Source organism: Gracilinanus agilis, chromosome 3 (genome assembly GCF_016433145.1).
Source record: "Gracilinanus agilis isolate LMUSP501 chromosome 3, AgileGrace, whole genome shotgun sequence".
NCBI classification, from domain to species: Eukaryota; Metazoa; Chordata; class Mammalia; order Didelphimorphia; family Didelphidae; genus Gracilinanus; species Gracilinanus agilis.
The window spans coordinates 556,543,776-556,570,344 of NC_058132.1; the positions used below are offsets into that span (position 1 = coordinate 556,543,776).

General features: G+C 35.4%; 1 protein-coding gene across 1 annotated transcript in view; it reads left to right on the forward strand.

Annotated features, from left to right (window-relative positions):
- The window catches only part of MYCBP2 (MYC binding protein 2), a 344,646-nt gene that overhangs the window by 213,686 nt on the left and 104,391 nt on the right, over positions 1-26,569 (forward strand). Inside the window, exons 46-49 of the mRNA XM_044670580.1 lie at positions 7,479-7,623; positions 13,598-13,813; positions 24,396-24,451; positions 26,119-26,234. Of these exons, the coding sequence (XP_044526515.1) occupies positions 7,479-7,623; positions 13,598-13,813; positions 24,396-24,451; positions 26,119-26,234 (533 nt within the window). The remainder of the gene's footprint in view (positions 1-7,478; positions 7,624-13,597; positions 13,814-24,395; positions 24,452-26,118; positions 26,235-26,569) is intronic.

Here is a 26,569-nt window from a genome sequence, read left to right on the forward strand (position 1 = left end):
GTATACCATAGATCCAGATAAGGAATCTCATTTTACTCAGGATATCCTTAGAAGAGTATGAGAATCTAGGGCAGGGGTCGGCAACGTATGGCTCTTGAGTCATATCTGGCTCTTTCTGCAGGAGCCATAAAGTCAATTTTTTTTCAGGTGCTGTTACAGGAACATGCACTGTTACAAGAGCATACACTGTGAGCACTGTACGGCTCTCACGAAATTACATTTTAAAAAATGTGGCATTTATGGCTCTCACGGCCAAAAAGGTTGTCGACCCCTGATCTAGGGAATAATACCTAAATATCATGTTCCTTATCTCCCACAAAGTTCAGGTCAGGTGGAGCATATGAATAGGGAACTCAAGACTATGGTTGGGAAACTCTGTGCTGAAACTCATCTCAAATGGCCAGATATTCTTCCCATAGCTTTATTTTACCTACATACTAGACCAAGAGCAGCTACATATATCATCATATGAGATGCTCTTTGGACATGCTCCACTACAAGCAAAGACTTGTAAGGCTGTTTATGCATTAGTCTTAGGAGATGATTGCCAAATTGCTTCATATTTAAGTGCTTTACAGCAGAGGCTAAGAGAAATACAGGATATGGGAGTATTAGTTCAATCTGGTCCATTGGATTATTCTATTCATAATTTTCAACCAGGTGATATATAGTCTGTGTGAAAAATTTTGCTGAAACATTGGCAACTGAACAAAGTTGGGTAGGTCATTATACAGTTGTTTTAGTTTCACCATCTTCTGTAAAAGTATTACAGTAGAGATTCGTGGTATCATTGTTCTCATATTAAATTAGCACATGGTATAGATAATGAAAATGTAGAAATTGTTCATAATGAAGAAGATGAAATTGTGTAAGTTGAGATCTTCAGTAAATTAGAGTCTGCAGTCAGAAAGTTCAGTAAGGAGAGGACCATTCCAGCGGAAGAGGACATTCAGATGTAAGAGGACATCGATGGATGAAGAGGATTTAGGATTCAAGATTAATGGACATTGTACTAAGACTGATGAACTTATGTAATTAAACTGATAAAGACTTTGTATTAAAAGGAATTTCCAAAGAGGATTAATCATGGACAATTTGGACTAATGGTTTGAAAGAAGTTTGGGTAATGTAAATAGTGTCACTACATACTCATATGCATCCAACATTGTACATAATTCTATCAAGAACTTCAATGTAGAAAAGGAGAAGAGGAAAACAGAGAAAAGAGAAGGTTTCATTGAAGAATGGAACATCATAAGGAGAAAGGAGATCTGAAGGAGATCTGAAGTTTTGGTAGGTATCATCCATCCAACAGTAACATATTGCAACACAATATAGCAAAGTAACAACATATCAAAGCAGATACATACAACACAAACATGTTAGGATACATTGTATTCCTTGTGGAATAAAACAATTTATAAATAATAACAGGATTAGAATTAGTTATAGGATAAGTAAGTACTAACAATGGATAGTTAGTTACTAACAAAATTAGCTAGTTATTTAGTTAGTATATAGCTAGACTAACATACTAATAACTTAGGGATAGTTTAGAATAGTTTAATGAAATAGGAATAGTATTAGATTAGATTAGAGGATAAGATAAGGTACTAATGTATTACTGCGCAAATACAACAAACATAGCAAAAATTACATTATGTGAAGAACATATAACATAGAATACATATCACAAATGTAAATAGATGTGTAAATAAGTATAAATAGTGCTCATATATTGTAAGTGTTGTATTATGTATATTTGTATGTATGTTATGTGTACATATGTATATCATGCATGTATATGTTGTATGTATCATATGTATATATGTATAAATGTAAGTTATGTGAATAATTTAATACTAATTGAGTTGCAAACATTTAAATGTAATTTGTATAAGTGAGTTTGATGTTTTGTTGGAATTTGATGTAAAACCTTATGCAATGTTGTGTTAAAATGTATTTTTCTCCAAGCTTGTTTGCATTTATTAGTTGGTAGAATGTTTCTGTATTAGTTTTAAAATTGTGTTTGATGGTTGTGCTTGAATTTTGTGTTGAGATTCCATATTTGTTGATTTTGTTAATTTTCTTGGAATTTTACTTTGTTACTTGTTATTCTGTGCTTTGAAATATATAATTGTTAAATGTATTTGTCCTTTTACCTTTCCTTGTTAAAATCCTTAGAATAGGGTAGACTAAGGTAGTGTTAGATAGAACAGAGTTAATGTAGATTGTTTGATATTCTGGGTTAGAATTTTAGTTTAGTCCGTAGTGCACAAATACCAAAATGTTGTGTGAAATACTATTTTGGCTTTGTGCAAAGAGGGGAAATGTAATGAAGTAATTTAGGGAATAGAATAGAAATTTAAAGGAGCTTGGCTGTCAGCTTTGAGCATTCTGTATTGGAATGCAGTTGGGGGAGGAGTGAAACTGTCAGGGCTGGTGTGAGAGGAGTTTGGAGGAGAAGTCCAGCCAGCAGTGACTCCATGAGCTTGGGATCTTTGGGATTGGAGAAGCTTGAAAGCAACATCTCTCAAGACAACCCATGGTAGTGGATAATGTCTGTTTTCTGGTGGACAGTTTACAGGCATATCTCTTGGATTATTGGCTGTGCAAGGAGTTGGTTCCTGTTTTCCTGAAGCCATCAAGGAAACAGCGTGGACCATTTGTGAGAAATCCCAAAACCCAGCTCTCTTCCTCTAGTACTCAGTCAAGGTTGTCAGCCTGACTGAAGTTGAGATGACAGAAAAACTCTCTTTTAGGACTCCATTTCTTGTCAGTTAGCTAATCCTAGTTAGAGAAATACCTCTCCCACTCTCCTTAACCTTTTTATACATTAAAACTATTTTTCTTTTCCTTCCTGTTTGTTTTCTCTCACCTCAAAGAACCCATAGTGTGTGGGTAGTTAATCTTTGTGTTATTCCCTGGTTTGTGACAGAGACCAGTAATTCCAACTGCCATTCCTTTACTGAAAGGGTTATCAGATTTACTCAGGCTCTGATACCCTATCCTTCAGTTTAATCTGTGAGTGGCAGTTGCCCAAAACACCTATTGGTTTCTCATAGATTAACTTATATTTATATTCTTTTAGAAACTGTATGGTGTCAAAAGCTATACAGGTCAAGAAGGATGAAAACTGTGAAAAGACTATCAAGAGAATTGTTAATCATCATTCATTTAAATGCATTCTGTCTCCTGAGTACTGTGCTAGACACCTGGATTAATGAAATTGGTCATTTTCCTCAAGAAACTTATTAAAAAAAATTTTTGTTTTGTATCTGTTGTTTTTACTTTACTTTAATTCTTCAAAGAAAGAAGAGAGGTACATTTATTTCATTTCATTTGGAAATAGCCTACTCATTGTAATTATACATAATTCCATTTTCTTTTTTCTTTTTTTTTTAGTCTATTTACATTATTGCAGTAGTTTTATGTACTAATATTATTCTCCTGGCTCTACTGACTTTAAAATGTTTTTCCATTCTTGTCTTAGTTCTAAGTGTTCAGTATTTCTTAACATGTAGTCATACTCTATTTTGTTTCATAGCTTTGAAAATCTTAATGCTCTTGTTTTTATTTCCATCATTTGATTAACCATTCCCCAATAAGTAGATATATAATTTGTTATCAGTTATTTCCTTCTACAAAAAATGTTGCTCTGCTGTATATGGAACTTTTCTGCTTTCAGCCTTTTTGAGATTTATAAGCAGCAGTCAGATCTGTAGGTCAGTGAATGTAGACAATTTATTTCCTTTTGTAGCCTAATTTCAAATTGTTTTTTTAGAACCTTTGCACCAATTCATAGCTCCCCCACCAGTCTATATTATGTGCCTGTGTTTCCATATTCTCTCTAGCATTAACTGTACCCATCTTTTGTCATCCTTGCCTATTTACTTGGTACCAATAGAAACAATGAATCTTTTAAATTTGTATTTCTCTCATTGTTAGTTATTTGGAACACTTCTTCATATGGTTAATAATAGTTTACAATTAATTTTTAGAATGGTTTATTCATATTCTTTGACCATTTATCTATTGGGGAATGGCTGTTGGTCTTATATGTTTATTTTCCCTACATATTTTGGATATTAGGCTCTTCAGAAATACTTGATGAAATTCTTTTTTTCTTACCCAATTGGATTGATTAGGTTAGTGCTAAAATTTTTCAACTTCCTGTTTTCACAATTACACATTTTATCTTTTGTGTTTACCTCTTTCTTGGATTTGAGGAAGAATTTTTTCCCTAACTATGGTAATAAATGCTTGCCTATTGATTGATTGATCTGTTTCTCTTCTTTTCTTTTTATGATGTGACCTTTAATATTAAGGTTGAATATCCATTTTAAGTTTATTGTGCTATATTCTACCCAATTGCTTGCCATATTTTCAAAAATAGTTTTCCCCCTGTTAATTATTCTTGGTTTTATCAAGCCCTAGAGTATGAAGTTGAACTGTTTCTGATTCTTCCTTGTCTTGTCTTTTCTACCAATATTATTTTGGTTTTTAATTAGTGCTAAATATTTTTGAAGAATTTTGATTTATTATTTGAGATCTGGAAGTGCTTTTCCCCTTAACTCCTACTTAAAATTTTGCTTCAGACTCTAGACCATTTGTTCCTCTAAATAAATTTTGTTATTATTTTGTCAGCCTCTATAAAGTATGCCATTAATAGGTTGGTATAACATTAGGAGCTTGCACTCTTTTAGCAGTGTCAATATGCATACATATAAGTTTACACAGAATGAATAAGAACTTAGTAAATACTTAAGATGTGCTAATCACTGGACTAAGTATGGAGAAAATCAAATATAAAAATAAGACTGTCTTACAAAATGAATGTAAACAAATTTTAGGAGGAAGACTAGCAACTAAGGGAATTAGGAAAGGTTTCGTGAAGCAGGTGCCACTTGAGCAGAGTTTAAAGGAAAATAGTTTTCAGAGGCAGAAGTGAGGAAGTAGTATAACATCAAGGGAATAGGAGATGCAGTGTCATGTGTAAGGAATAGCAAGAAGTCTTAGTTTTACCTAGATTGTTGAATAGAACAAGAAGGGAAGTCAGGTATAATAAGTCTGGAAAGTTAGATTAGGACTAAATTTTGAAGGGCTTTAAAAGCTAAGCAAAGGAGTGTTCACTTAACCTTAGAGATTAAGAAGCTTCTAGAGTTTATTGAGCAGAAGACAAATAATATGGTTTGCCCTCTACTTTAAGAATAGCACTTTGGGTAGCCATGTAAGGGATAGATTAGCTAAGGGAAACGACTTGAGATAGAAAGACCAATTAGGCCTCATTCTTCTCCATTATGTCTAATCAGTTGCCAAATCTTGCTGTTCCTACCCCACAGCCTCTCTTTTGTGTGATCCCTTCTCTCCATCACAGCTTTGTTCAAGCATGCTTTAGAAAAGAAAAGAAACTCATGAAAGAAAGTAGATTTGGATGGGGGGGGGGGGGGCAACTGGGTAGCTCAGTGGATTGAGAGTCAGGCCTAGAGACTGGAGGTCCTAGGTTCAAATCCTGCCTCAGATACTTCCCAGCTGTGTGACCCTGGGCAAGTCACTTGACCCCCATTGCCCACCCTTACCACTCTTCCACCTAGGAGCCAATACACAGAAGTTAAGGGTTTAAAAAAATTTAAAAAAAAAAAAAGTAGATTGGAAGGAAAAAATCGTGAATTTTGTTTTTTTTTTGATTTGGTCATATTGAGTTTGAGATGCTTATGGAACATCCAGTTTAATGACCAATAGGTAGCTAGTAATAGAGGATTAGAGTTTAAGGAGAGAGATTAGGCGGAATGTGTAGTTCTGGGAGTCACCTGTGTAAGAATGATTATATTAATTCACACAAGCTGATGAGGTTGCCAAGAGGGGAGCATGTAGAGAAAGAAGGTAATAGGGTTCTAGATAGAAATCTGGGGTACACACATAGTTGGGGGAGGTAGAAAGGGAGTCTTGAGAAGTAGTAATAGGGCTAAGAGGGAGAAGCAAAAAGTACAATATCCAATTTGGGCATTAAATGATCACTATTGCAAATATTAATAATATGGAAAAAGGTTTAGAACAGTGATGGGCAAACTTTTTAAAGAGGGGCCAAAGGAAAGGAAATGCTCATCTGTCAGTCTGTTTCTAAGGCAACTCTTTCACAGTTTCATTGTATTCGTCAGATTAGGAATAATGTCATGCATCCAGATAGAACATTTCAGGGGACCACATCTGGCCCACAGGCCGTAGTTTGCCCATCACTGGTTTAGAACATACATGTATAACCCATTGCTTGTCAGCTCTGGGAGGTAGAAGGAAGAGGGGAGGGAAAGAACATGAAATATGTTAACCAAGGAAAAATATTCTAAATAAATAGTTTTTTTAAAGTAAAATATCCAGGATAGTAGTGTCTACTGCCTTAGAGAAGTTAAGGAGGATGCACCTTGAAAAAAGGCCACGGGTTTTAACAATTAAGAGATCATCATTAACTAGGGAGATTGTAGTTAAAGTTAATTATTGAAGTAAAAAGCTACATTGGAATAACTTAAAAAGTGAGTGAAATAATGCAATGAATATAAAAAACTTTTAAACTCTCAAATGAGGGTTTTTTTTGGTTTTGGTGGTGGTGTTTTTTTTTAAGATGGGCGAGATTTGATCCTCTTTGTAGGTAGAACTAAATGAGCCAGTAAGTAAGAAGTTGAATACTAAAGTGTGAGTGATTGTGGAAACAGGGTTCTAAAGGATATAGAAGAAGATGTGATCAAGGATAGAAAGAAAGGAGTTAACCTTTACAAGAGCAGTTTCAGTTGTTTGACTACTTAGGAGACTGCCAGGGATTAAAAACTAAATGAGAAATAAAGTATTGAATGTGACTTTTTCTAGGTGTTTAGCTCTTTTTAGTTCTGAACAGCTATGAAGAATAGATTGGTTTTGCCATGATCTTTCAGCTTTGAAACTTGAGTTGAACTCAGTGATTATAAATTGTCTTTGAAGTCCCTAAACTTTGCAAAAAAAAACAACTTAACTCTATAGTATAGAAGTCATTTTTGAAGTTTTTTTGATGTTTAAAATTATCTTTTTTTTTTTTTATTTTGGGGGCAGCTGGGGGATTCAGTGAATAGAGAGCTAGACCAGGAGGACAGGAGGTCCTGGGTTCAAATCTGGCCTCAGGTAACATCCTAGCTGTGTGACCCTGGGCAAGTCACTTAACTCCCAAGTTGCCTAGCCCTTACTGTTTTTCTGCCTTGGAACCAATACAAAGTATTGAATCTAAGATGGAAGATAAGGGTTTTAGTTTTTTTTAACTGTTTAAAAACTATATTCCTATACTTTGGGACTATCTGGATTTTTTTGAGTAATAGACATGGCAAGAAAAATTAGTGAATCCTAGTAGTGATTAAAATTGATTTATAAGATTTACATTGCTTTGGTTTTTTTCATATTTATTATACCTAACTTAAATTTCAGTATGTCATTAAATATATATAATTTTAACACTATAGGTGGCTCCAGCCAGATTCTTATGCTGATCCTCAGAAAACATCATTGATTCTCAATAAAGATGATATCCGTTGTGGTTGGCCTACTACAATTACTGTTCAAACAAAGGATCAGTATGGTGATGTGGTTCATGTTCCTAATATGAAGGTAATTATTTTTCATTAAAATAAATTAATAAGTTTTTTTCAGTGCCTACTATAGATTATCAAAATTTTAAGTTTAGAAGACCTTAAAAATCACCAGGGGGATGGAATTTAAAATGACAATGACATATGAGGAACCACAAGAGCCAGACTTCCCCATGAACCTCCTCAGTGAAAATCTAAAAATGCACCAGAAGGAATAATAAGTAAAACCAAAGAAAATCTTTATAAGCTATTCCAGCAAGTCTAAGACTGCTCAAAAAGATTTACAGAGACGTGCACAAAGCAAAGTCAAGTTGCCTGGACCCACAGCAGGAGACAGGACTAGACTGGGGCCCAAGCAGCCCCTGTTTGACCCATAACAGAAGGCAGGACCAGATAGGCAACCCAGGCCCAACCCAGAGCACAGGTGGCTTGTATTTGAACCACAGCCAGAAACGGAGGCATACCACCATTGCACGTCAGCATTCAGGCAGCCCACAATCAAAACACAGCAGGAGATAGAGTCAGAGAAGCACCTGAAGTCTAGTAAGAGGCCTCCTCCCAACAAAATCAGCAGCATCTGATTGGGGTTGTTAGGACCATAAAGCCAACTCTAGATGCAGAATTGTATGAAAAGAATACAAAAAAGGGTCCATCTTTATCTAGCCAGTAATTCCTGTGAAAAGCTGGGCAGTCTTAAGTCACAATTTGTAGGACCAAGTGGAACCCACTAGCACCATCAAAGAGAAAGGAAGGGAGTAGAGTCTGACCCAAAGGCAAAGCCCCAAACAAGAAACCGAAATTGGAAAATCTATGTCAACAGAAGAAAATAATGAAGACAATTAAGAAATAAAATCTGTAGTTGCTCTTCTCAAAACTGCTCAGCTTGACCAGATTCTAGCCTACCTGGCTTGGCCAACTGAAAGAAGTGGGTTTACTGTCTTAAAATGCCGGTAAGTTGTAAAGTCCAAAGTCTCTGTCTGTCTCAGGCTGACAGGCCAAAATGTCTGCCTGCAGACCTGATTGTTTCAATAATACAATCTGATATGTATTATATTAACAAAAAGGTTTAATATGATGTATAAACAATGAAAGGGATTGGGAAGGAAGGCCAAGGCAAACCCTAATTCTAAAATCTCTAAATACTCCTCCCACTAAATAAGGGATCCTCATGGATCCATCTTTTATGACTTGAGGTTAGTAACACCTTCGCCTCTCTGTACCCCAAAAAACCCTGACTAGCTTTCCTGACTATGGCCCTCCAAAACAGTCTTTGGTAAAGCAATATATAGTTCAAGTTGCTGAATTAGGAGGATGACTGAATGTCAGAGTCACCCAAGACCCTACAGGCAAAAGCCTGTAAATCTCCTTGAATGGATGACAATCTCGGTTAAGGCTCACTTTCTTTTCAGGAACACAACTGTATAGTAAATTCAGATCAGCAACCAAAAGGCAGGAACAGGTGGAAATAAGTCCAGTAGCTGGAAAGATGGGCTGAGGGATCCACCCTCAGGTCAACCTCTCCTCTCTGGGAAAGTCAGTTAACCCCTCCAGGAAGTTCTCCCTCCACATTCTGAACCAAACAGGAACTCAGCTCTCTCTCAGCTTCAAGTCCTCTCCTTATTTTCTTCCCTGACACTCTTTTGGAACACTCTCCTTTTGAGTTCTGTCTGTGAGCCACTCAATTTCCACCCTGTATCCTTTTGCACTTTATCTTCCTGTTTTCCATTTCTAATAGTAGAGAGAAATCCAGGAGGAAAACTCACCAAAATAGCTATTATATTTTTGTAAATGTTTATCCTTAAATTTTTTTCTTTGTTCTCCTTAGCATATAGACCTTGGATTGTATCTCTTGGTAAAAGGATATACTGTAGTTGGTGATTTAAAAGGCACTGTAGGCATTTTCCCCAAATCCTTTCTAGAATGGCTAGATCTATTCACAACTCCACATTATTTATCTCTTTCCACAATATATTATCTCCAAAAATGATGGTGCCATCATTTTTAAATGTTTTCATCTTTGTTAATCTTATAGGTATGAGATGGAACTTGAGGTTTAACTTCAATTTGTATTTGTTTATTAATGATTTGGAATATTTTTTCAAATGACTTTACAGCATAGATATCCTCTTTTGAAAATGTTTGTGTTATTTGATTATGGTTATTATTCCCTGAAACATGAATCATTTCCTTACCTATTTTGGAAATAAACCTTTATCAGAGAAACTTCCTGCAAAATTTTTATCTGTTACTACTTTCCCTTTTAATTTTAGTTGCATTGTTTCTGTCTGGGAGAAAAAAACAACTTCTTAATCTTGGGTTACTAAAACTGACCATTTTTATTTTCTATCATTCTCTTTGTCAAGAACTTTTCCCCTATCCATAGATCCAAAAGGAAATTTCTTCCTTATTGTCTAATTTATTTGTTACATGACCTTTTTATATTTGTCATGTATCCATTTGGAACTTCATATATATATATATATATATATATGTGTGTAAAAATTCTGAGGTATTGGTCTAAATCTAATAAATCTAATAACTGCCAGATTGCTTTCTAGTTTTCCCAATACCATTTGTTGAATGATGAAACCATACCCCAGTAATTGAACTTCTAAGTTTATTGTCATATGTATGTTATTTATCGAATCTTTTCCGTGATTAACCTCTGTTTTTGTTTTGTTTTGTTTTTAAGAAGTAATGAATAGTTGTGTTGATTACTGGTTTATTGTCTAGTTTCAGATCTATTACTGCTCACTCCTCTCTACTTTTTTTTTTTCCATTATTTCTCTTGCTTTATTTCTTTACAAAATTTTAGTTGACTTTGTGTCCAAATTTTTGTTTTCTTTGAGCATTTGCTTATAAATGCTTTCACATCATTCCTTTCTTCTGGGTTTGTATTTTAGTCTCTGTCTCTGTAATATCTCTTAATTATCAGAATATCCAGACTTATTTCTTGAGTTAAAACTTTGTATCAGGATTTTCTCACTTCTGGATCTAAGATTAGGGTCTGGTATGTCCTAAGTCTCTATTATCTAGTTTTATTATCTCTATTAACTGTATTCTCTGAGTATTGAGTGCTATGTTCTTCACAACCTGAAATAGTACTTTTTTCATGCATCTGATTGTCAAGCATGACAAAAATGGATAATTACAGTTGTTACAAGGGTCTACGTTGGAAAAAGGCACATTAATTCCCACTGTTGATGGAGTTGTGAAATGGTCTGGCCATTCTAGAATGTAGTATGGGACTGTGTCCCCAAGGTCATCTAACTATACTTACCTTTTGACTGAGTAATACAATTAATAGGCCTCAAAGAGGCCAAGGAAAGAAGAAAATGAATGATTGTATGATAAAGCATTCATCCAGTGCTTTGTGCTAGACACTGTGCTAAGCACAAGAGATACAAATACAAATAACTGAAGACAAAATTTATGTTCTTTGGGAGGAAGACTATACATAAAAGGGAGCCTTCAAAGAATGGGATCAGGAGAGCATATGGAATAACATGTTTCCAAGCAAGAGCTAAGGCAAAAACTAATTTATCAGGGGACCCAGAGTAGAGTCCATGTAGTTCCAGTGGGAAGAAATTGAGGAGTATGCCCATAGTTGAGGTAGCATCATTTGGAAATGACCAAGAAGGATGTAAATGTTCACAAATATTTATAGCAGCTCTTTTTGTTATAGCAAAGAAATGGAAACTTAGCCAATCTCCATCATTTTGGGGAATACAGACAAGTTATGTATATTAATATAATGGAATGTCATTGTAACGTAAAAATTAAGAAAATGAATGGTATAGAAAAACCTGAGAAAATCTATGTGCCTTTTATGCATATTGAGCAGATCCAGGAGAATATACAATAACTTATAAAGAAGAAGAACTTCAAAATATTGTGATCAATGAACTGAACAATCACAATTCCCGAAGACTGCTGATGAAACTTAATACCTACATACTGATAAGAAGGCTAATGGATTCAAAGCACAGAATGAAACAAAAATTTTTGGACTGAGCAAATGTATAATTCTTTTTGAGTGATCATATATTACACGCAGATTTTGTTTTTAAATTGAATATTATTGGGACGATAAGAAGAGGGATAGAATTATGGTCAAAGAAAGAGAAAGAGAGAAGAGAAGGAGGGAAGAAAGATCATTAATGCATTTTTCTGAGATATTAAGTAGATTTAATTATAAATTACATTTTTATACAATTAGATATCTTTACAAAAACAGTAATTTTATCATATCAGCAGTATTGTTAATGTAAAGCTGAAAATAATTTAAAGATGAAAAATTAAACAGTATGAAAAGGTTTAAAATAACTAACATTCTTGACATTCAGAAATGGTCAATTCATAAACGAAATAGTACTAAACATAGGCTTCAAACCATCCAGGAATGATATAACTAGTAATCAAACCCTTTAATAGTTACAGCCCATTAATTTGCAGAAAACTAGGAAGATATTTTCTAAAGAAGCCATCGTGTTGAAACTTAATTTTAAAATATACACATAGTATATTTTTTATTAATGTATAAATTGCTGGTAGTTAAGATAAATTCAGTAAACTGAAGTGTAATATAGATTCACTTCGCGGGTATTCAAGGCTTTAAATATGTTTTATGTATCTGACAAGCATAGCCACTATATCTCAGGGTTAAAAAAGAGTCAAAATGCCCATTTTGTAATGATGTTTGAAAATAGTAAATCCTATACCCCAATTAATTTTAGGAATTAATCACAATAATGCTTTTTGTCTCTCTTAAAATAGTCTTATGTACGGTTATGAAGAAATACATATAAAAGTTTCATTATAATGAGAATCTCCATTTTTGTACAAACTTTGTACAACTGAAGAATTCTAATTTACTCTAGAAAGCAAACTATACATAACAGTCCAACTTTGAGCATAAAGTATCTGATTTCTGGAAAATCAGCTTGGTACATAAACATTTTTCTTTGCAAAATGAAATTTTCTCTTTTTCTCCACAAACTATTAGAAAATCACTATTCATTTTCCTTCCAAGAATCAGTCAATACTGAGCATTTCCTCTGGCCCTTTGAAAAATAGAATAACTATTGCATTCCTTATGGCAATATCCAATTTGCTGATCCACCTCCATCCAGAATAAAGTATTTATTTTCAGATGTACAGAAGAGAACCAAAGGAAGTCCAGCAGGACATGCAGGGTAGCAGGACAGTTTTGAAAATTAAATGTTGACTTGATCACATACTTTAAAAAGCAAGATCTACATAAAAATTCCCAGTTTCATGTACTCTTTTTCTGTTCTACTTTGTTTAGAAAAGTGCTTCTTTTATTTGACATTTATGTTCAGGGAAAAAATTTTTAAGACATCGAGTTTTATTTCATTTTATAGATAGCTCACGTTTATATAACACTAGAACTATACAGAACACTTTTCTCAAAACAACTTTGTAGGTTGTCTACATTGTAACAGTTAGAAAACTGAAGCTTACAGAGATTGGTGACTTCCTCTAGCTCCAATAATGTCAACCAAGTAAATAACTGAGCCTGATCTCGAATCCAGATCTTCAGATTCCAAATCCAGTGTTCTTCCCACTATAACACAGTCTTTCATTCATATGTATAAAAAGGAATTAAAGAATTACTTTTTACATATGACACTTTTTCTTAGTATTTATTATGAATAATTTGGTTTTATTTGATTTTGGTTTTATATATAACATTAAATGATCACTTTATTTTTCTGAGTATATGGAAATTTCAATATTTGACCATGCCTGTGGTTCATGCAATGAAATCATATTATAGGTAAAAATAATAATATAACAAGGCCTTTCTTATAGTTCTTATAACTAAGTTGTCTTGGAAGAGGTCTACAATTCATTACTTCTCTTGTAGGTCATGTTATTATAAGATTTATGCCTTGGTTTTTCATATATGAATACAGAATAGCTATTTCACATTTTTAATTTGTGAAATTAACTGTACTTTATTGTGATAGGTGGAAGTGAAGGCTGTTCCTGTTTCCCAGAAAAAGACATCTTTGCAACAAGAACAAGTGAAGAAGCTTCAAAGGATTCCAGGAAGTCCTTCAGCACCAGCTACTTCCACGAGCCCTGATATGACATTTGGTGGGCTTGCATCACCAAAACTTGATGCTTCTTATGAACCAATGATTGTAAAGGAAGCTCGTTATATTGCCATTACTATGATGAAGGTAATTGATTTCAAGTTGGACAAATTCTCACGCCTTTTTTCCCTTCCAGTTTCTGTGGTAGTGAATCTTTGACTACTTAAGAACAGTCTCTGTTCCTTAAGTCCTGCTACTGCTTTCTCACATACAACCCCTTTAACCTGACACCTGCTTCCTCTCTTCTACCTTTTCTGCCACCACTTGAACTGGGATCTCTGAAACTAACAAACTTCCCTTCTTATTAGAACTCTTTCTCTTGTGCTCCTTTGATCTTCTCCCTCTCATTGTGCCTAAAACCCATTGGATAACAAAATCCTCGTTGATCCTTTCTAGCAAAATCAAAATCAGCACCCCGATGCTACTTGTGTGGGAAGATCGGGCACGTGATTCATTTTTGTAAATATAAGCAAATTGATTTTTCAAAACCCAATAATCAAAGAGATAATAGAAAAACATTTTATAATTCAAAGTGGGCTAGAAATAATGAATCAAATAGATATGATCAAGAAAAACATACGGATACTTGCTGCAATCACACATGCAAAAAGTACAGTGAAACACCTTCGTTAGATGATATGGAGAGATATATACAAATGGGCACAAAACCGAAAAAATCATTATGAATCGAGATTTCTAATTTAAAACCTATCAATCAGTGTAATTTGGGTGTGGCAGAGTCTAAGAGAATTGAGGGAAGCAAAATGAGAAATCAAGGCAAAATAGAAAAGGTGTCTAAAGTAATCTACACAGAGGATACACATAGGTCTGTGGTAGATAATGAGCAATGGGAAGATATAATGCAAATGAGCAAAGAAATCTTTGGCATTCAGGAGGATGATTATATAAGGGATCAGCTTTCTCATTCCATATCACACACATTGGGTGGGAAGCATGAATCAAACCATTGCAAAGAATCACATCAAGAAAATTTGCAAACAAGTTTAGAATTAGATGCAACAGTTCTTTCCCATGCAATTGCTTTAGACATAAGGTCACAGTTAGAGGTTAAAGAGCAAAAAAGTCTAGAGGTTGGCAAGAACTTGATTTTAAAGAAACGACCCACTGATTTAAAAAATGATAGCAGCTGTGTAGGAAAGTCAAAATCCACCTTTCTCAACCCCTTAGCTATAGAATTTCATCCTAAACTTTGGGGAAGAGATAGGGAACAGTTGCCTTCTTCTACAATCAGTGTGGCTGAACATAACATCGAGACTGTTACTGTGATTGATAAAAATAAAAATCATCTAATGTCAGTCACAAAAACAGTAGGGCAAAATAGGGAACAACAGTCAGCTTTTGAATCAGTAATTGAACCTGAAGTGTTGAAGGGAACACAATCTAACTATCATACAATCCCGGAGACTACTGAAGGAGAGATTGCTGATTTGAGGCTCCACAATTCTTTAAAGAGCAGAATGGAAGATAGAACAAATCAAACTTCCATTTCTGAAGCCCTTAATGAAAGCCAACATGGAATTTGCAATAATGACGATGACTTACAAGCTCTCAATGAGAGTATGCTCTTTAAGCCTGCTTTCTGTAATCCGGATTCTAAACTGAACTTGCCTAATGGTGCTATAGGAAGTTTGGGTTTAGAAACAAAAGACCATACGCAACAAAGAATCAATGACAAGTGTACACAAAATACTGAGGATTCTTTATTACCCTTAGTGCCAGTGAAGTCCAATGACAGTGGAGAACCCTTAGTTACTTTAGAAATCGGGGGAGTGCACTATGAGGGATTACTGGACACGGGGCAACTTGTTCCCTACTATGAGAACCACCTGAAGGATGTCAATTTCAAGGCAGTTTAAGAGTAAGAGGAGCTTCTGGGGTAGCACAACAAGTCCCAAAGCTAAAAGTTAAAATGTTAAAATTTGGACCTCTGACTCTTGAACACACCTTCCTATTGATGCCATCATGTCCTTCAAACCTCGTGGGAAGAGATCTTCTATGCAAATTGGCTGCAACCATCCAATGTCAACCGGATGGGCAAATTTATTTACACATACCTAAGAGATCTCTGAAACACCATCCCATTTTATTTTAGACACATGTAGTGAGGAACCATCATACCAATCAACTGATAACATCTATGAGTTTCCAGATGACATTCCAGATTATGTGTGGGCTAAAAATTCAAATGAGGTGTGCAGGATATTGTCAGCGGAACCAGTAAAGATAGAGGTGAAAGAAGGCTTACCTCCAAGAATTCCTCAGTTCAGACTTAGTCAAGAAGCGATAGAAGGAGTGAAACCCATTATAGAGAGTTTATTGGAGCAAAGGATATTAAAATATGGATTTTCACAATACAATACACCAATCATGTCAATAAAGAAAGCAAAATTATCTCCTGATGGAAAGACTCAATGGCGTTTAGTTCAAGATCTAAGAGCAATAAATGACCATGTGCAAAAGACCTATGCCATGGTACCAAGTCCATCGCAAATCATTGCAGCAATTCCACCTGAAGCAGCTTGGTTTACTGTTCTGGACTTGAGCTCTGCATACTTCTCTGTTCCCCTGCACAGGGACAGCCAGAAGCTGTTCGCTTTCTCCTGGGAGGGTAAATCTGTCTTCGGGACGTGTTTGCCCCAGGGATTTGCAGATTCAGCTTCACTCTTTTGCCAAATTCTGCAGAGAGACCTTGAGTCGATAACATTCCTTGACAGCAAAATGGTACATTATGTTGATGACATCCTGCTAATGTCACCATCTGCTGAAGTCTGTTACACTGATAGCGTACACTTGATCAAAGAGCTAGGAAAAAGGGGCCATAACATTTCCAAATTGAAACTTCAATTCGTGAAGGAAAAAGTAAATTATTTAGGATTCATCTTAGAGAAAGGCTCCAGAAAAATTTCCAAAAAGAGAACACAAGATATACAAAATTTGAGTTTGCCTACGACCAAAAAGCAACTCAGGGCAATCATAGGAATAACGAGCTTCTGTAGAAACTGGATTCCAGGTTATGCTTACATTGCAAGACCTCTGATAGAGCTAACCAAGAAGGAAGTTCCAGAACCCTTAAAGCTGAATAAAGAACATATCCATGCATTAGGGAAATTGAAATCACTTACTCTATCAGCTCCAGCCCTAGGTATCCCTGATCATGACAAACCATTCCTACTATATGTGCATGAAGACAAAGGGATAGCCTCCAGTGTTCTCACACAAACATTTGGAAATAGACTTAGACCAGTTGCTTACTACAGCTCTAAGTTAGATTCAGTGATTTGTGGTATGCCTAGTTGTTTAAAAGCCATAGCCGCTGTAGCCATCATGATTAGAAAATCTTCATCCTTGGTATTAGGGAGTGAACTGAAAGTATTTTCCCAACACCAAGTGGAATCTACGTTAAGAAACACCAACTTACAGGCATTCACTTCTCAGAGATTATCAAGTTACCAAACGATTCTGTTGGCTAGTGAAAATATAACTTTTCACTGGTGCAGAAACATAAATCCTACTACTCTGATTCCAGATTTACCTCTGGAAGGAGAAAGTCTACACATCTGTGAAGATGCACTTAACATCATGCATAAAACAAGACCTGATTTAGACGATAAGCCAATGAAAGACCCTGATATTACCTTATTCACAGATGGATCGTCATATGTAGTAGGCAATCAGAGATATACCGGAGTAGCCATAGTGACAGCCTCTGAAACACTTTGGTACTCATCATTACCATCTACCATGAGTGCTCAAGGAGCAGAATTAATTGGCCTAATCTATGCTCTAAAAATTGCAGAAAATCTAAAAGCTAACATTTTTACCGATTCTCGTTATGCTTTTCCGAGCGTCCATCATTCTGCCATAATTTGGAAAAATCGAGGTTTCATTACATCAAATGGCAAACAAATAGCGTATGGCAATTTAATTAATCAGTTGTTGGATGCAATCCAATTACCAGCCCAAGTGTCAGTAATCCATTGCAAAGCTCATACAAAAACCCAAGGACCAGTGGAATTAGGGAACAAAGGAGCTGACGTGACTGCCAGATATGCAGCAAGATATGGACCTCTGACAATTCTGAACTCATCTTTGGTGGAGGAAGAAGATCTAAAAAATGCATACTCCCCAAAGGAAGTGAAGGATTGGATGAAACATCATGGTGCATACCTTGTTAACGGAGTTTGGTTAGGAGCAAATGGAAAACCGATGTTACCTAAATCCTTATATTACGCATTTTGCAATGCACTACACCAGAAAGGGCATTATGGAACTCTGGGCATGGGAGATTCTATAAATAGGTATTGGAATGCAAGGGGCATATATGAAGTTGCTATGAGAATTTCACAGAGGTGCAAAATTTGTATGCATTACAACCAGACAATCACAAAAGTTCATAGTCTGGGAGGAAAACCTTTAGCTTACACACCATTTGAATGCTTACAAATTGATCACAATGCCAAGGAGTAATGGTTATAGATATGCTTTAGTAATAGTGGATAGATTAACTAAATGGCCAGAAGCTTTTCCAGCAAAGCATAACACCTCAGCTTTTGTGGTGAAAATCTAAGAGAATTAATACCTAGATTCTCTATACCATTACATATTGCATCAGATTCTGGGTCTCATTTCACAAATAAGATTCTAGCTACAGTTTATGAAACATTAGGAATTAAGAGACATCTTCACTCAATATTTAGACCCCAGTCTAGCGGACAGATTGAACGAGTGAATAAAAGTCTAAAAAATCTTATAGCAAAATTATGTGCAGAATCTCATATGAAATGGCCTCATGCAGTGCCATTAGCACTATTCCACCTAAGAAGCCAACCCAACAGCATCACACATATTTCACCATTTGAAATGCTGTATGGACATCCACCATTCCATGGCAAAGCACCTCAGAGCATTCACAAATTATCACACCTAGGTATGGAATGCAAGCTATATGAATATATCAAATTGCTCAAGCAACGATTAAATCAACTTCACAAATTAGGCTTGATACATCAAAGAGTACCTTTTGATTTTGATCTACACAACTTCCAACCCGGAGATTATGTTTACACCAGAAACTTCGCTAGGAAGACTGTGTTAGAACCCAAATGGCTTGGACCTTTCCAAATAATATTAACAACTCCAAGTGCAATCAAAATTGAAGGAAAAGATCCGTGGTTCCATGTCACCCATGTCAAGCCAGCTAAAGACATGTGCCTACAACAATGACCACAAGACCCAGAAACTATGCAAAACAAAGATCAATTAGCACCAACTGAACAATCAAGCAAGTCCTCAGTAAATCCAAAATCTATTCATAAGACCATAGAAACAGAGCAACAAACAGAACAACAATCAGAGCATGAATCAGAAGCAGAAGTAGACCAAGAACCAGTAAACAATCAGATTTTGCACCCAAATGATTATCCCAATATCAATCACTTAGAAGAATCATCTGTAAATAATTATGATAATGAAAAAGAATCAATGAAGGAAGAAGACACAACATTTGATTTGCAATCAATACCAGATCTAGAAACTGATGACGATGAATGAATGAAAGCACAAAGACTTAATCGCGAACTTTTTATTTATTTTGGTTACCTATAATAATCATCTTTATTAAAATCATAAAAGAAAAAAAGAGAAAATAATCATATATGATAGACATTTAAAAATTTGTTCCTGACACAAATCAGAAGGTGACAAGCGCTGGTGCATCAAAGCAATACAAATCAGAAGTTGACAAGCGCGGGTGCATCGAACATCTCACTTGTTGCTGACTACGCAGATCGTCACAAGGACAGCAAACCTGAGAACTACAAAGACATCCATGACCAAATATATCTATCGTAAAGAGGACATCCACACTGTGAAGAGGAACATCGAATCAGCGTGGGACACATGTATTTGGAAAAGAGATAACTTACACCCAACAGAATTCTCACTGCATACAACACTAGATTCCATCCAAGCAGTACATGCTAATTGCAAAAGAATTCCGGTGGAGTAAGTATGTAACACGTCATTACACGGATAAGTCAATAGACAACACATAAAACATTTTCCTGACTTCACATTTACATGCGTAACATAAACTTTCACTTAAGAGAGAAGGATATATCTGCCGTAGTAAAATAAAGTCTCTTACTATGGTACAGACACCGTTCTACTTAAATCACCTGACATGTTATGTACATATGTAATTTTGATTACTAACCATTAGCAATAAGTTTACTAACACACAGGGACAGTTTAGTTTAGTAAGTTAGTACAGGGACAGATCTTTCTAAAATTTTCTTTGTAAATATTGTATATAACAAAGGTCTATGGTTTGACCAATAGACTTACAAAAGATATAGGCTTACTTATTATTACTAACATTTCTAATATAGGCATAAGTGTACTAACCTATTCATACACTAACTTTAACAAGAGAACTACAATTTAGAAGCATATTTGGAAAAAACTTGCAAAACTTTTCTTAGTTAATATTATCTGAGTAGTTCATAAAATTAGGTAATGCATAGATAGGATTCATTACTTTGTTCTAGTTAGCAAAAATTAGCCTTAAAAATGTAGGAATGTTTATTTTTTATTTATTCATTTATTTATTTACTTGTTTGTTTATTTTTAGGCCCTTGTACTTCGGTGTGTTGTCTCATAGGTAGAAGATTGGTAAGGGTGGGCAATGGGGGTCAAGTGACTTGCCCAGGGTCACACAGCTGGGAAGTGGCTGAGGCCGGGTTTGAACCTAGGACCTCCTGTCTCTAGGCCTGACTCTCACTCCACTGAGCTACCCAGCTGCCCCCTGTGTGAATGTTTAAAATGTAATTTGTTTTCCTTTCTGTTCAAAATTTTTTTTGAAAAAATGAAATCCCCATTCCTCTCCTATACTTTTACCTTATCCCGTCTTAGTTTTAGCTTATTTAGTTGTAGCATAGTTTAGGAGATAGCAAGCTTTTATTATTTTGCAAACTTAGTTAGGGATAAGAGCTTAGTAAGAATTTAGCTTAGTATAAGAGTAGTAATCCCTTAGACTTTAGTAACTATTAAAATGGTGCTAGTTGCACATTTTGAAAAGAAAAGGGGCATTTGTAGTATACAGAATTGGGGTGATATAGTTTTTTCAAGCATTGGCTGAGTTCCAAAAGCTGTTAGGGGTTTGGAATCTTGAGGAAAGACAGTTGGCTGGATCTTCCGTGGAGGGAGGTTGTGAATCAGCCAAGCTGCCTTGATTACCTAGCTTTAATATTGAAATTTAGCCTAGCTTTGATATATTTACTTAAGAAATTATTATTTTAGATAAACCCTTTTTATCTTCCTTACTAATACCATCCCTGCCTTCCCTCCCTTACCTTATATGTCTGTGGAGTTAATAAGGAGAGTAATTAGAGAGGAGTTAAATCTGTGAAGGGTTACCTAATTGATAGCATTAGTTATAGTTAATCAGTCATCATTTATTCCCTTTAGATAGCAATAGCACTTTGTAAAGTTGAGTTTAAAGGCAGGTCCTTACTCAGACTCATCTTTACTTCCCTTCCCCCACCTGAGGTTCCTGAGACAACTGATAGGGCTTTCCTTTGATCCACCTTCCTAACAAACATCCTTCAAACAAAATAAACCCTTTTGTGTTTCAACAGTCCTATTAGTGTAATTTGTCTGTTAGTTATCAAGAGGGAAGAAGAGGGAAAGAGACAACATACTCTGGGCTTAGAGGGAAGCTGGGCATCCATCTTGAAGGAAGGTGTTACTTCAAAACAAGTCCCTTCCTGTGAAATTAACTAAAGCCTGTTTGTTAATTTCAGTCTAGTCTATTTCCCTCAGCTTGTGTTTGAGTCTAAGTCCCAGTCTGTAAGCCTGCTGTGTTTGTCTGTTTAGTTTAATTTCTCTTCTCCCTAAAAGATCTCTGTTTCCCTTCTGTGTTATACTCCTGATTTCAGTCCTATTATACCCTGAATCTCCTTTAATCCCAGCCTATCTGTAACCGAGATTACCCACTTAGCAAGTCTGAAACATCCTCTTTTCATTTCCCTTATCCCAAACACCTTTCCTCAAATTACCCACATAACACATCTTCCATCATTGGTCAAGCTCTAGAATATTTCCCTCCTTTCTCAGTGAGTTCAATGCCTGGTTTATAGCCTCCCTGTCCATTCTAACACCTGCCTCATACAATGAGACTTCAGTGCACATATTAATATTCTTTCAAATACCCTCTCCTGCAAGTTCCTGACTCCCTAAGCTCCAGTGAACCTTCTCTTCCACTCCGCTTCAAATACACCCAGAGATGGTTACAGTTTAGACTTTATTGTCACTCAAAAGTGTCCACTATCAAGACATCTAAAATTCCTTTATCTAGGCATAATTCCCTATCATTCCATCTTTCCCTGTCCCTTACTTCTTCTAACCATATTTTCCATCCTCACTGTGATTTACAAAACCTAAATCCTAGACTATGCTGACCATTTGCCTCATACTCTTTGTGCTATTGAACAAAGCTGGAGAAGTCATCTCTGTTGACTGGCTGGGTCTACTATAAATTAACTATTTCAGCTTGTCCTTTACTGAAACAAAGCAGTCCTTTTACTCATCCCTAATTGATTCTGTGTCCCATTCTCCCCAAAGACTCTTTCAGGCCTTATCTTTTTTTCTCATTTTCTCCCCATAACACCTTTTCATAACATCTTCTCAACTGAGAACCAAGAAAGCCATTGCTATTTGACATGCATTCCTTCTTTCCCCATCCTCCTCATTTCACAAACCATGATTTTATTGTTTCCTAATTTACTTCTATCTGTGATAAAGAGGTGGACCTTATTGCCAAGTCTAACCTCTCCATGTCTTAGAAATAGACATTGCATCTACTTTACAGGGTTGTGAGGATCAAATAAGATAATATAGCACAATGCCTGGCACATACTATTATTAAATGTTTGTTCCCTCCTGTCCTCCTCTCTTTAATCTTCTGTTTCTGCCAATCTATTAGTTCTTCCATTGTTGCCTTCAAACTTACCTGTCTCCGCATCTGAGCATGTCACTTCACAACTCATTCAACTCTAGTAGCTTCCCATTTACTCTAGAATACAACAAAAACTCCTTTGGTTCTCTTCACAAACTGACCTTTTCCTGCATTTTCAGTGTTCTTACACATTATTCTCCTTACAGTCAGCCAAACTGGCCCTTTTTTTCCTCATATACAAAGCCCGTCCTCTATCTCCATGCTTCTGCATTGGTTTTCTATCTCAGAAATGTACTCCCTCTTCAACTCTAGCTCTTGGGATTACTGGTTTTCTTCATGACCCAACTTATCCACAATTTCCTACATGAAGACTTTTACTCTCTCCTCAGACCCCTGGCTGCTAGTGCCCTACTTTTCAGCTATTAAGTATTCAATTTTTATATAGTCCATACATATTTATAAAGTTCTGGAGATTAAAAAAAAAAGGCAAAACAGTCTCTAAAAGGAGCTTTGTTCTTACAGGGGAGACTATTGCATGTATGTGTGCCTGTATCTCCTGTTAGAATATAAGGTCCCTTCTAGGCAACTGTTTTGCCTTTTTTTATCTCAAGAACTTAGCATATTGTTGGTGGTTAATAAGTGCTTGATGATTGGCTGATACAGTTTTAGTCTTTTAGAAGAACAGATGTTCTCTACTGAAGTCCTAGTCATATCATAGTGGGGAGGAGATTCTAGGTTTTTGAAAGCTATGACTTCATTGTATAAATTTTAACAGCACATACCCAACTGCAAATGCTTTATATATTGGTAGATGGTCATGTCAGGTCCAGACCAGCCAAATTAGGAGAGGCTTAACATTACTAGAAAGTTAGAATCCAGCTAATAAAATTTTCAACTAAAGTAGCTTGTAAAGACTGGCTTTTAAGGAATGGAGATATTCTTACCTCTGTCACAGATATTTAGAAGTATTTAAACAAAACATGAAAAATAACAAGGAAGAAAACAAGATAATATTGCTATTATTAGCAGCGCATAATGACAGCAAAGTGTTTATGATAGCAATGTCACATTTGTATAAGTGTTCAGGAAAAAAAATTCTTTAAGGAATACCTAATCCTCATTGATTCTTTGTGAGCTTTGCCTAGTGACTTAGCCAAGTTTCCAGATTCTTCTCTGTTCCATGTAGATGAGACTGTCAAGTAATTTGACAGATTTGGATTTTGTTGGTTTTGTTTGTTTGTTTTCAACGAAGTATTAGAACTTTTTTATTTGTTATATGAGTTAACATGGCAAAAAAATTGTCATCTTTATAACCTGGTCACCTTATAAAGCTGTAGGTAGTTCTTGTTCCACTGCTATTTTATCACTCATAGTATTTTTGGAGTTATTAATTTGAAGTCGTTCTAGAACCCATGACATGGTTTTGAATATCTTCATTGTGTGAATTTGATTTTTGGCCAAACTGAAAATCCTTCATACAAGTCTGACATATCTGGTGAGTGTTCAGTCTGTCACTTGAGTGACTGAAGAGAATTGACTGTAAAATAATGAGTACTTTACACAAGGAGAAATATTTCATGACAGAAGAGATAGGGGAATGTTTCCAGTGGAATTGCACTGGTCCTTCAAGGATGATTATTATTAAGGGAAATTTGTAACAATTTTAAAGGTTTTTAAAATCTTTTTTCATAGGTTTATGAAAATTATTCTTTTGAAGAGTTACGTTTTGCTTCACCAACACCTAAAAGGTAAGGCTAGCATGTTCAAAAATATCTTTTGTACACCACCAATTAATTTAATTTCTGTTACCAAATTCCTTTTTGAAAATTTAAATATAAGATTGAGCTGGGTGATCTAGGAGACAAAGGGAAGAAATATTAGATAAGAATCCCAACTTCCAGGAGCTTACAATTGAATATATATGGCATCAGCTCTGTTAAAAGGGAAGAAAGAAAGCTAATTTTGAGGCAAGAGAGGAAGGGGAGGAGAGCCATGAATGAGGGCTTATGTGGTGTTTGAGATAAACAAAATGTATCATTTAAGTGTGCTTTGTTCCTAGGAAAGTGGTTTAGTAGGGCATATTGTAAAAAAAGATACAGAGAGATAGGAACGTATCTAAAATTTACTATTGATAACTAAGGAAAGAGATGAATGATGTGGTGTTCGAATTGTTCTAAAGGATAGTACAGGTGTCATTCCCATGCATTGCATGGGAAGTACAGCACCTGAACTGAGCCTTTAGAAGGAAATGCATTCCAGGTTTTGACAACAACCCATGAATGAAAAAATAGTGAGAAAGATAATGCTTATTTTGGGGGAAAGGTAGTTAAGCTTATATAGAACATACATAAAAGGACATCCGATGGAATATGTCTGGTAAGGTAGGTTTCAGCCAGAATGTGGAGACCTTTAAGTGCCTAGTGGAAAAAAGTTCTGTGTTTAGTACTACTAAACTCATTAAGAGAGAGCTACTCAAAATTTTTTAACAGCTTTGACATGGTCAGCTAAATACGTTCTAGAAAGATTATTTTTGTAGCTCTTTGGAAGGTGTGTTAAAGAGGAGAGAAAGTAAAAAAGGAAAACCAATTTAGACCCTATTACAATAGTCTAGGACTAGGTGATAGAAAATGAAAATCTGTGGGAGGGTCCATGAATGGAGAGAGGAATATTGATTTAAAATCAATGAGATTTTACAATTGATTGACTGCTAGTAACCTTGAAGAGAACAGATTCAGTGACTGGTGGGTTTGAAGTTCAGAATGCAATGGTTTGAAAAACGAGTAGAAAGTGAAGAAGTGTATTATAGTGGTTAAGAATGGTTGCTTATAGGGGTAGCTGGGTAGCTCAGTTGATTGAGAGCCACGCCCAGAGATGGGAGGTCCTGGGTTCAAATCTTGCCTCATACACTTCCTAGCTGTGTGATCCTGGGCAAGTCACTTAACCCCCATTGTCTAGCCCTTACCACTCTTCAGCCTTAGAACCAGTACAAAGTATTGGTTCTAAGGTGGAAGGTAAGGGTTTTATTTAAAAAAAAAATGGTTGCTTATGTCTTAAAATCTTCCCATTTCATGATAGATTGAGGTCAATTTTTAAATCCTTAAAAGCTAAAATGAGATAATTTCAAATGGTCAGTAACTAATAGTATAAGGCAGGGGGAGTTCACCATTCAGAACTAATACCTTCATTATTCAGCTGAATTGTAAGAAGCTTAGAGAAATTATTTTAGTAGATATTAAGAAGATGAATTGGGAATAAATGCTGCACTGGAATCAGGAAGACTAAATTGAAGGCTATATGGTTGAATTTACAAGCATGAGTCAAAAAGGAACATTCTGAATATTTACTGAATGATATCTACATTTTTAAGACAGTTAATAAATATAGATATTACATTGTTTCTTTTGTTTCTTTTCAGACCAAGTGAAAATATGTTAATCAGAGTCAACAATGATGGCACTTATTGTGCAAACTGGACTCCAGGGGCCATTGGACTCTACACTATCCATGTTACTATTGACAGTATTGAAATAGGTATTTGGCCTTTTAAAATTTTTTCATAAAGAGGCTATTTCAAGTGTTGCATATGACTTCAAGTCAGAGTAAGTGTTTGTAATGATTTTATTCATATGCAGATTTTGAAACGATATTGCTTTGGGCATTATGTTGTATATTTATTGCTTAAGCATAAATAGCAAATAAAAAATGAGCAAATTTATGTTAAAATAAAGTTTTTTTAATTTTGAGTTCCAAATTTTTTCCCTCCTACTGCTCTTCCTCTACTTGCTGAAAAGACAAACAATATGGTATTACTTATTTATGTGAAGTTCTGCAAAACATATTTCCTTATTAACAATGTTGGAAAAGAA